The sequence below is a fragment of the Montipora foliosa genome, chromosome 12, assembly GCF_036669935.1.
Source record: "Montipora foliosa isolate CH-2021 chromosome 12, ASM3666993v2, whole genome shotgun sequence".
Classification (NCBI taxonomy): Eukaryota; Metazoa; Cnidaria; class Anthozoa; order Scleractinia; family Acroporidae; genus Montipora; species Montipora foliosa.
In genome coordinates this window covers 24,496,097-24,508,596 of record NC_090880.1, presented here as the reverse complement: position 1 = coordinate 24,508,596, position 12,500 = coordinate 24,496,097, and the positions used below count along the sequence as shown (strand labels likewise).

The 12,500-nt window shown below is 39.4% G+C and overlaps 1 protein-coding gene across 2 annotated transcripts in view; it reads right to left on the bottom strand.

Moving 5' to 3' along the window:
- LOC137978466 (uncharacterized) overlaps positions 1-12,500 on the bottom strand; it is a 58,874-nt gene that overhangs the window by 17,217 nt on the left and 29,157 nt on the right. For both annotated transcript variants that reach the window (XM_068825406.1, XM_068825407.1), the window contains 5 exons: positions 8,470-8,540; positions 8,218-8,377; positions 7,116-7,286; positions 4,044-4,225; positions 1,939-2,122 (listed from right to left, as the gene is read on the bottom strand). In XM_068825406.1, the coding sequence (XP_068681507.1) occupies positions 1,939-2,122; positions 4,044-4,225; positions 7,116-7,286; positions 8,218-8,377; positions 8,470-8,540 (768 nt within the window). The remainder of the gene's footprint in view (positions 1-1,938; positions 2,123-4,043; positions 4,226-7,115; positions 7,287-8,217; positions 8,378-8,469; positions 8,541-12,500) is intronic.

Here is a 12,500-nt window from a genome sequence, read left to right as displayed (position 1 = left end):
AGTTCTTAGGGGCCGACCATTTAACTTTTAGGGGCGGGGGTGGGTGATTTTGAAAAAAAATTTCCTTCAAGCGCTTGTCGGAAGAAAAAAATTACATGCAGAACAAATTTAACAGAAAGCTTATGGGAAAAAAAGGGAAAAAAATATCCTGCACCAGATTGCTAGAAAAAAAAAATCTTGCTGACCAGAAATCCCCCCCCCCCCCCCCCCCCAAAAAAAAAAAAGTTAAATGCTCGGCCTCTTATCAATGTTTGAGTGTAAAGACTCCAAAAAAATTATGTGCGCTTGTAATTAGTTTCATTCCTTTCAAGAATTTCGGCATGTTGTCGGATTGCCTACTCTTTACTTGGGGCACGCGCGGGATCATGTTCCACTCTCCTCGAAGCCCAGCACCGTTTGCTCTCACCAATGTAGGAAAAATCGCAGTCTTTGCATTCAACCCTGTAAACGATGCCTGCTATTTTTTCTTCCGATGGACGGTCCTTCGGTTTTTGAAGACAACATAAAGACTGCTTTTAAGCCCATACGCACACTTGCTTCTCTGTCTTATGAACACTGATCGCCAAAAGAGCAATATTACCATTGTTACCTCAAAATTCCGCTTTTTATCTGCCGTACAAGACGCGCAAAGTTAACAAAAGTTGCAGTAATTTGAACCCACGATCGTGATGTAAGAGTTATGGGTCTATTCTCGATTGTACGTCACACACTACTTTGCAATGCAAAATTCATTTGAAAACAGCAATGCAAAGCAGTTTGTGACGTAAAACCGAGAACAGAGCCATGCCTCTTAAAGGGGTCCAAATTACTGCTAGTTCTGCTAAGTTTGCGTGGCTTGCACGACACAGAAAAAGCGAACTTCTGGGTAACAATGTTGATATATGTTTGCGTTGGATGGGCAGATTTATCTTAGGAAAGAAAAATATTTGAGTTTAGGTGCACTTAAAAACTACTATTTAGAGGCATTCTCGAAGCAGCCACCTCGACCGCCGCCGTCCTTGCTTAGGCTGGTGTGAAATCAAAGGGTAAATTAAAGGTGATAACAATGATGAAATGATATGTGAAATGGATCATATATGAACTGCGGATATGAAATCAAGTGAAACTGTGATCTTCGCAGTTATGAACGCAATTTCTGCAATTGCGTAAAGAAGCCTAAAAAATTCAGGACTTCAACGGGGTTTGAACCCGTGACCTCGCGATACCGGTGCGACGCTCTAACCAACTGAGCTATGAAGCCACTGACGTTGGGAGCTGGTCATTTGTGGGTTCTAATGTTCCCGTGAGGAATGAATTAACGATGAAATGATATATCTGAAATGGATCATTTATATCGCGAGGTCACGGGTTCAAACCCTGTTGAAGTCCTGAAATTTTCAGGCTTCTTTTCGCAATTGCAGATGATGATTGCGTTCATAACTGCGAAGAGCACAGCTTCACTTGATTTCATATCCGTAGTTCATATATGATCCATTTCATATATATCATTTCATCGTTCATTCATTCCTCACGGGAACATTAGAGCCCAAAAATGACCAGCTCCCAACGTCAGTGGCTTCACAGCTCAGTTGGTTAGAGCGTCGCACCGGTATCGCGAGGTCACAGGTTCAAACCTCATTGAAGTCCTGAATTTTTCAAACTTCTTTACGCAATTGCAGATGATGATTACTTTCATAACTGCGAAGATCACAGCTTCAATTGGTGACAACAATGGCGATAAAATAATAACGATGACGATGATGGCAATAACGATAAATTGATAATGGCGGCAATGAGGTTGTTGGTGATAAAAAATTATGACGACCATAACAATTATTGAAAATTAACGATAATGATGACGATGATGATTTGGGTGGCGGAAGTGAGCATTTATGCCAAACACGAAATGGATGTACAAAAACAATATGAGAACATTTAAGAATACAACAACTGGTATACCTTCAAGTCTATTTCCTGTGCTGCTTGTTTTACAGCTCCTCTAAGCAAAGGATCTATTCCTCCCTCTCGTTTTACTCTCTCAGGAGCAAAGTAAGCGTCTCTGAGAGGAAGATGACCGTACGGTGAGATGCTCCCATCCTCTTCATATCGCCACAAGTGTGTATTAACTTGGCTGTGCCCAAATCTGGAATGAAAGAGCAAAAACACCAGCTAAATTGGCGCTCCACAGGGTCCCCATAACCAGGAGCCTACAACTCCAATAGGAGGTTTTCACGTGACGTCATCGCAGCCATGTTGGTGGACGAAAACAAAACATCTCTCATTAGCTTCTTTTGTTCGTCCACCAAATGTCGTACATTTCTCTATTGTTATTTGTGTCCCTAGAGGTTGGTTGAAAACGTCCTATACTAGGTCTTTGTAACGCCATTTTTACAAATCAAGCTATTTTTAGACGAGTTCTAAAATAAGATTTGGCTTGCACGAGTGACCACTCTAATAATAATAATAATAATAATAAAAATAAAATTTATTTCTATAGCGCAAATTCAACAATTCAGTTTTCAAATGCGCTTAACAACAAGTATATTACAAGATATGTACAATAATAAAATATATAAATGTATATAAAAGATAAGATGGTAGTTGAAGCCAAAATACTAGAGGAGTAAGAACTAATATAAAAATAATAAAATCGAATCTAATCATTTAAAATCATTAAAAGCTTGTCTAAAAAGAAAAGTTTTTAATTTGCTCTTGAATAAATTAAAGTTATCAATGTGCCATATAGTCAATGGTAATGTATTCCACAGTTTAGGTGCGGCAGCAATGAACGACGGATCATCAATTGTAGCCAACGTTTTAAAGTTGGGTCTGGAAAGTAGATTTGATTGTTCGATCTGAGACCATACTTTGAGTTCACTTGAACAGATAATAAACTTGATAGATAGTGTGGTGCTGTATTGGGAAGACACTTAAACAATCCCATGGGTGATAATTTTCATTAAATTCTGAACGTTTGGACGCTCGGAAATTAAAGCCAAATTTTATAGATGATCTTCAATCACGTGCAATCACGTTTTTCATTATAATAGAGCCAAATTCCCATAAGACCTTTTTCTCTATTGTTCTGTGTACCAACATGGCTGTTGTGACGTCAGGTGAAAACCATCTGTTGACTTACTCTGTTTTAATTTTACAAAACTAGCGGAAGTTTCCATATTAGGTCATACGGTATATGAGCTGACTACGGAAATTGAGTGAACCAGTCAGAAATGTTTTTAATTTATTCTTGAATAAATTAAAGTTATCATTGTGCCTCATAGTCAATGGTAATGTATTCCACAGTTTAGGAATTAAAGTTGGGAAAGCTAGGAACGCAATATTAGGAGCACTTACCATTTAAATGAAATTTTCGGTGAGAATGTTTTGACAAATGGTACTGTACTTAGAAAAAGAAAATGGGAATGTGCCGCATCATTTGCCAGAAAAAAGGGTTGTTCCGCTTGAAAAACAAATGAAACGGTCTATTTTCTCTGGCACTTGTAATTGCGGACAAATGGTACAGAAATTTCCGGGCATTCCGGTCAAAGCAAGAAAAAGGGAATACCTCGAAAGGTATTACCCTTTTTCCGAAAACATTCCACCGGGATGAACCGTTCCATTTGAATGCTCTCCGGAATTACCGAAAATTCCATTCAAATGGTAAGCGCTCTAGGTCATACGGTATATGAGCTGACTACCGAAATTGAGTGAACCAGCCAGAAGGCTAGAAACGCAATATTGGAGAACGAAAATTTAACAACAGAAATTATGATAGCGAAACATATAATTTAGTCCTTATATAGGACTATTTCTAGTGGCTCAATATAGCGGCTTTGCAACTACAACGATTATGCAAAAGGAAATGGAAAACTTAAAAAACAAGCATAACACAGAGTGGTGTAGTTGAGATCGAGACCATCAAAGACAAATCCAAATAGTATTCAGAGTGGGACTGGAACCCAGAGCCACTTTGACCATTGAGTCACGTGTGCATCCTCGATTTAACTTGGCAAAATAGAGAAAAGCGTTGGAAACAAGAAGGCCACGATGAAAGTTTAATTGACCTGAAAGCTGCTGTTGCCATGATGTTGCTTATTCCAACATCTATGCTGCTATTGTACCCCTGAAAGGATGGAATGTGCTTTGTGCCGCCCAACAGCGCCGGCAAGAATTCTCGGAACGTGATGGCCTGGAGTTCAGCCGCAACCAGGCGACGCGCGGCCTGAAATAACTGCTCATCAGTAGCCTGGTGAAAAGAAAAGTAAATGGAAAAAAAGAAATTGAAGTTCACAATTAAATGTGGTTTTGCAGCAAGAATCTCAAAAGCGCAACTAGTTAACCAAACCCTCGGACTTGTTTGTGCCATATCAGGTTAAAACCGATTCCTGTGATGGGTTGAATGCTAAATATCAATTCAGGTTATTAGTTACTTTTGTTGATCATCAGTGTAGGTATTCTTGGAGGTTGCGATGAGCTCAGTGATTCCCCAAGGGAAAACACTTTTCCCGTCTTTTCCCCAGTAGGGACTTAAAGATCTATGACGGCAAACATTGATCGGAAAACGTGACCTTTTAATGTAACTTCGCACAATCTTAAGTCTTATGCTATTGCTCCATTTCGTACTCGTCGTACAATGTGGGCGAATCATCCTGAGACTAAATTTATACGAGCGGTTTAATAATAAAAATATACAATGAAAGGTTTGCATCTGTTCGCTCACGTTGTCATTACAACCTCAAATTTGGTAACTTCCGGCACCGTTGTTGTTATGCAGAGCACAGCAAAAATACCGAGATAAAAATGCGTGCCGCACGTGCAGCATAATTTTTTTCTCCCCTTGTTAACCAACGATATTGGGGACTTCACGTTTTACGACGCGGTCGTCAACGGGAACACCACGAAACAACAATATCATTGGTTAAAAGAGGAAAAGTAATCGTGCAGCACGTGCGGCACGCATTTTAGCAGATATTCCTGCGGTGCTCTGCCCAACAACGACGTGAAATCACCAAAATTGAGGTTTTGACGACAACGCGCGCGCATAAATGTGAATCTATAATTCTCTATTTTTACTCTGAAACCGCTCGTACCAATAGGGTAAAGACTTGTTTCCATATCTCCAAGTGCCCTTGGACGTGAGGTGCCTGGGAATGAAATTAAATCACTGGAATCGGAATGCTAACAGTTAAGCATAAATATTGTTTTACGCCTAATTAGGCCTAAGGTTAGCATTTCTAATGGGTTTGGGCTTTTTCAGTTACATAATAATCTCAGTTTACCGCATCTTACACTGACCAATACCAGTGACTTAATTTCATTCCCAGCCACCTCACGTCCAAGGGCACAGGGAGATATGGAAACAAGTCTTTACCTACCAATAGACCTTGTTCACGATGGCCACCATGTTGGATTTGCTATTATCATGCAAATTAGCTACACACTTCTGGGCAAACAACACAAGTTCGAGAGGTTATAACGAACATCTAAGCCACACAGATGATTTGTTTCACGTTCATTGAATGTTTATCAATTAAGTAGTAACATAGAATTAAACAAGTTACTTCGATGCTTTTTTAGTGAAAAATGAGCAGATAACGAAGTAGAAAGTCAAAATGTCAAAGGCAATCAAAATATATATAATTATTATAAAAGGTACTTAATTCTAAATTCTAAAATGTACTTTAAGCAATGTTATTTCAATATTTCGACGAGCCGATTTACCGCAATTTGCCTTTTTTCCAATGTTTGCTCCCTAGCATGACACATGGCTAATTTGCATGACAATTTGAAAACCAACGTGGCGGCTATCGTGAATAAAGCCTATTTATTTTTAGGATACTTCGCCCTCATTATACGACGCGAGCGAGATGGCCGAACCGCGAGAAAATTACGATAGTGCAAAGTTATATTTTGAGGTTACGTTTTCGTTGACGTCACCGTCGTAGATCGTAAAATCCCTTTTTTTTTGCTTTGTGGCGGCATTGTCGCAGCCATAGCCGTTGTCATTTCTTAAGCAGGCTTTTCGATGGTTTGTTTTTGTATTGAAAAGTTCGCATTGCTTATATCCTAGCGATCTGATAGGATAAATTTCAGCTTTGGCGGGATTTCTATATCATGAAGAAAATTGTTGTTGTTGGTTACAATCTGGATGGGTCACCGTCTGAACGCCATCTGGGAACGGGTCATTCACGGGTTCGTGTTTTATCCCGTAAGAAGTGGGTGTTCTATGTAGACTGGGTGATGCGGATTGGGCGGATCCATCCCCAACCCTCACGCCGCCCTCAATTGAGTTTTTGACCACTCTACCTACTACATTGACATCCTCTGCGACTTGAGACTAACTTAAACTTAACGACCTTAACCAAAATCCTAACCCCAATCCTTAATTCAAAACGGTAAAGAAATTTTGGGATTAGTTCCTTAAGGTTAAACACTACAAAAGGGGTCGCCTGAAAGCAATGCTTTCCTTCGAAATAATTCAAGAACAATTGATAAGATGGCAATCAGCAAACAGTAACACAGAGACAGAAGCCTTAAAAGATGTCACAAGGGTGAGAGAAGTGACTGGCGATTATAAAAACAAAAGTACAACAGACAAAGTCTTATCACATATCACAGAAACACTGCCGTTGGGGAGATAGGACGCAGCTCTTTAAAACCTCTAATTTCATTGGATCCCTTAAGGACGCAGCTCTATTGTTTTTAGAGTTAGGGTCCATTGTTTTCCTTGTATCGTTCTTTGTGTCCATTGTTTTCTGAACCAATCCCGAGAGCCGTTTTAATAGCTGCGTACTGACCCCCGTTGGGGGCATTTTTATTAAACAAAGTACCACAGAGTTCTTCAAGCTTCCACGTTTGATTGACAAATCTCATCCGCATGTGCCTAAGGTGCCACGCCTTTCATAGTGCAATTTCGTGTTTAAAAGTTAGGGACTAGGGACTAGAGAGGAGCCGGTGATACCTCAGTTGCTAGACCATCATGCAGCGCAATCGCAAGACCATGGATTAGACTCCGGTTCAAGCTTGTATTTTTTTTCTCCAGGCCTCTTTGTAACTGCTTAACCTGCTTCACTTACTGCAAAATTGAACCCTCAACTAATCGTCATTCTTAAATAGTTTGGATACTGTCATCTTACCAGTGGAGATTTCCTTTTGTGCTCATCGCAGAGCCTATTGTGTTCGCGCACAAACAGAGTGTGAAGCGCGATCAATCCCGGCTGAACGTTAGCTCGAGAATCACCAGCCACCAACAAGCTATCTGGATCACGGCCAACTGGATTATCATTGGCTAAAGCCATAGTGTTATCCTGTCAAGAAAAAAATAATGCTGAACACACTTTATTACCATCGTCACTCAAGTGATCCTAGAGATGCTGGATTTCTGATTGGTCAACAATTACGTCATTACCTTGTTGAATCATATGCCAGAATGTCGACCCCGCTGTTCAAAGGAACACTTTATAAAAAACCTTTAAAACTAATCTCGTTCACCATAAGTTCAGGTAGCTTAAAGCCATGTCCAAACGAGCAATTTTAGGTGGCAAATATATATGATCGTGTAGATAGCACAACGAATAATTGTTGACAATTTGCAGTTAAGTGGGTGAGCAATGCCTTTGATCAGCAGAGATAAAGCATAAACAAGGCGAGGTTGCCTAGTCGTTCTCTAATCGCGCTTTTATGTGACGAGTCATCTACAAGAGTAATTTTTCGTATTTGACAGCCCATATTTGTCACATAGAAGCTAACATGCCAGCATTTGCGCAGATACATTTTTCACATAAAAATTGGCCAAATTGCCTCGTCTACACGAGAAAATAAAAATTGTTCCATAAAAATTGCTCGTGTAGATGGGGTTCTTTTGGTGCGGTCGATTTCTGCCCAGGGGCTCGTTTCTCGAAAGTCCCGAAACTTTAAGGGCCATTTTCGGGTGGCACATTTCCCTCTGTATCTCAAGAACGGAGGGGATTCAAGTCGCCAAACTTCACAGATATGTTTCTTTTAGTTGGCTTGAAAACACGTTAAAAGATCGGCTTTCCAAAACAAGCCGTTGGCAGTTTCGGGTCCGAAACGTTTTCGGGACTTTCAAGAAACGGGACCCAGGACTGATTTCTTTTTTAGTTATCACTTTTCCCGTTATCAAGTTACCAGCATATCATAAGTCATATCTTACAACAATCACTCCCCCATGCCCCCACCCCACCTCTGCACTTCCCGAGTGAGGAAAAAAGAACCTACCGGGATAAGATCACCAGGTCCAAGTTTTAATTTGCCATCTTTAAATGATCTCAGTGCTTTGTTTCTCTGTATCGACTCACCATACACTACAGAGCCGTCGATGTAGGAGGTAATTTTGTTGACTTGTTGTCTAGGGGTATTGGTGCTGCGACTGGTACACCTGATCCAGGAATAACAAGAACATGAATTATTCTCAGAAAAAAATGGTACTCAACACATGGTTCCAAAATATTCAACAATTAAATTTCAAACCTGTTGTAAGTCGAGCGCACAAACGGGAGATAAATATTTCCTTTGTTCAGAGGATCGAAGTGGACATCGCCCTTGAGAAAGATAAATTTAGCTTAATTTTCACCATTAAAGCAAAAGGCGATCCAATGGCTATCTCTTTATCACAACAGACCATTTTACAGTTGTGTGCTTAGTTACCTGGCCTATGAATGAAATTGAGGTTGGAGTTAATCAAAAAGATAAAACAAACAGCGGCTACAAACATAATGATAAAGCGCATTTTATTTTTGACTTAAGTTTCGTATGCTGCAACATACATCTTCAGAAGTGACGGTTGAACAAATTCAAATATGATATATATAAAATTAAGAAGACTGGTAACTAGAGAGAATAAGATAAAAATAGTAAGATAAATAGATAGCAGTGAAAACTGACCGTTTTCGTTTAACACTGGTTTAAGGTCACGTATTAATAAAGTTTCTTTTATTTTACAAGAAAAATTAAAATCATGGTTAATCGACGTTTCGATGTATCAAACATCATTCTCAAGATTGAGAATGACTCCACTCCTACGGTTATGTTTTCAGTCCCTTTCATTAGCCAGAGCGCTGCAGACAGCACAAGGAGACAGCTACAAGACCTTAGTTCGAAAATCGGTGTCTCCATAAAACCTATCTTCACGAGCAAGAAAATAGGTGAAATCATCAAAACCCGTAAATAAAACCGAAGATCATTAACGAACAATGCGTTGTTTATCACTTTAAATGTGGTGTATGTGAAATGGACTATGTCGGTTTTACTAATCGACACCTCTTTCAACGCATCAACAAACACACCAACTCAAGATCTTCAATTGGCAAGCACGTGAAACTACAACACGGAGTCCAACGACCAGCCATTGCAGAAAATTTCACCGTCCTAAAAAAGTGCCGGAGTAAACTGGACTGTTTGTTCTACGAAATGTGAATCATAAAAAAACTAAAACCGTCACTCAACGTACAGTCAGACTCGATCCGCGCGGAGTTATTCACTGATGCTTAACTAAAATATTTACACAACATCAAGCACTGTGGAATGCGCATATTAGATATTCAAAATCTTCAACCCTCTCTTAACAACTTTTACATTAGCATAAATGACCTCAATCTTGAGAATGATGTTTGATACATCGAAACGTCGATTAACCGTGATTTCAATTTTTCTTGTAAAATGCTTCAGCAAGCAACTCCTAATCCGATTCCTTAATTTTACAATGCAAATCAGGGCTACCATTTGCTAAAACTTGAAAATGGTCCCATTTTATGTTGTGACCCGTTTTTACTGCGTACTGCATGATCTGCAATCATGGAAGTTTGACTGATCCCATTGAGTGCTTTGAAATGATCTTTTTTTATGGTCACATAAGCGACGTTTCGTTTTACCAATTAAAACCAATTAAAGGCCAGGTAACTAAGCACACAACTGTAACGAGGTCTATTCCTCGTTACTAAAGCTACAAATTTCTAAACTCAAACGTTTCAAATGAATCAGTAGAGAGTTTAAGACTACGGTAGAGAAACACTTCAAAATAATTTAAATGTTTGGCTAGCATTATGATAATAATAATAATAATAATAATAATAATAATAATTATGTGGCTAATATTAATAAATAATAAATAAATTTTAAAAAGCATTATGTAACCAACTGGATGCTTATCTGTTTGGCTTACTTGAAAAACCAACAAACATGCCTTTATGCTTGTCTCACACGACGTTCCTACCTAAATGCCTATATGTTTTACTTACATGACGTACCTACCTAGACACCCGTATGCTTTACTTACATGAAGTACCTACCCGGACGCCCTAATCTTTTGCTTATATGAAGTAGCTACCTGGATGCCTATATGTTTGTCTTACATGACGTACCTACCTGGACGCCCATATCTTTGACTTACATGAAGTATAGCCTAGACGCTCATATGTTTGTCTTACATGAAGTACCTACCTGGATGCCTATATGTTTGTCTAACAACGTAACTACCTGAACGCTCATATGTTTGTCTTACATGACGTACCTACCTGGATACCTACATGTTTGTCTTACATGACGCACGTACCTGGACGCTCATATGTTTGTCTTACATGACGTACCTACCTGGAAGCCGATATGTTTGTCTTACATGACGTACCTACCTGGACGCCCATATGTTTGTCTTACATGACGTACCTACCTGGACGCCCATATGTTTTGCTTACATGAAGTAGCTACCTGGAAGACTATATGTTTGTCTTACATGACGTGCCTACCTAGACGCCCATATGTTTGTCTTACATGACGTTCCTACCAAGACGCCTATATGTTTTTCTTCCATGAAGTACCTACCTGGATGCCTAGATGTTTGTCTTACATGACGTAACTACCTGGATGCCTATATGTTTGTCTTACATGAGGTAAGTGCCTGGACGCCCATATGTTTTTGTTACATGACGTACCTACCTAGACGTTTATATGTTTGTCTTACATGACGTATTTACCTGGACCCCCATATATCTTGCTTACATGAAGTTCCTACTTGGATGCCTATATGCTTGTCTTACATGACGTACTTAGTTGGGCACTTATAATTTTATGTTACATGACCCAACTACTTGAGTGACTATATCTTTGGCTTACATGAAGTATCTACTCGGAATGCAATATGTTTGCCCTTACATGACGTAATTTTTTTATGTCTGTGTTTATTTGACATGTGTTAATCGGCGTGATGCCTATTTTTCTTTTTTTCGTGAATTGAGAAATTCAGCATTCGTTTCAGGGTAACCTTCGATCAGGCGTGCTGGGCGCGAAAAGGTACGCCTGACACAATTTCTTAACGAGTTGTCTGCGTCCCACCTGTCAAGAGTGATGTTATCTTTTATCATGCCATAAATGTCAAGCAATCAGATTTTCCCGTTTTTGCGAGACGACGAAACAAAATAGATTTCTAGCTGGAATGTCTTCGAAATCAGACTTTATCCAAGCCAAGAAAGCTACTAGTATTTCTACAAATCCCACTTGGCGTACAGTTGGTGCAGTTTGTCTGTTCAAACCATCAAGGAACAAAGAATTTCGAGATAAAATCGCAGAAAAAAGCCGAATCGTTCGTGTTATCAGCAATACAATAATAATAAATGCTAACATCTCCGAGGAAAACGGACTTTGAGAAATTCTAGTTTTCCAGCAGCAGCTACTCAACTATCACTTTGTAAGAAGTGTGTCACTTTCAAAACCTTGATTAAAACCATTGCTCAGCGCTTCTGTAAACAATGTCGAATTTGTTTGTCAAGCTCAGTTGATTCCCTGATTGCAGCATCAAGTTCTATTCGGCTCTTTTTGGATTCGCAACTTGTTGCTTCCGAATATATTCCAAAGGAGTTACCACAGCTACAAACGTTTTCGAGTCGGTGGAAGTGGAACGATGCTTTTTTTTTCTAGAGTGTTCGGGACTGTAAATAAATAAGCACTTTTGCCAAATCCCATAGGAAGAACAACTATAATATCTTCTTGTAGACAAACCATTCTTCAGATGCATTCTCTCTGCTCTTCCTTTAAAGATTTATGGAAAAAATCTTACGTCGAAGCAACAGCAGCTGTAAACAGAGCCTAAATATCATTCCTGTTCAAAATCCTTCTCGGCGGCCGAAACTTGATCAGATGTTAACCGATTTTACTAGAAGTATGCTTTCCAATTCTGCAACCAGTCGGAGCGAGGCTCCAAGAGCTCCATTGTTTTTTGGCAAATCAAAGTAAAGTCCAGATTCTGGACTACGGGCAGACGACTGGTTAAGAAATTGCATCAGGCGTACCTTTTTGCGTCCTCTCCAAAGAAAAGTACGCCTGATCGCAGGTTAGTTTCAGGGGAGCTGTTCAAGAAAATACCATGCATTGAGGAGCGTTTGAAAAATGTTTATTAAAATTTAAGCGTTCCGATGAAAAAGTCTAATATACGTCATGTTAATTTTTAGTGATTTTTTCCTTCACATTTAGCTATTTCAATTGACCTCGTCTCTATGCTTTTTTTGTTGTTT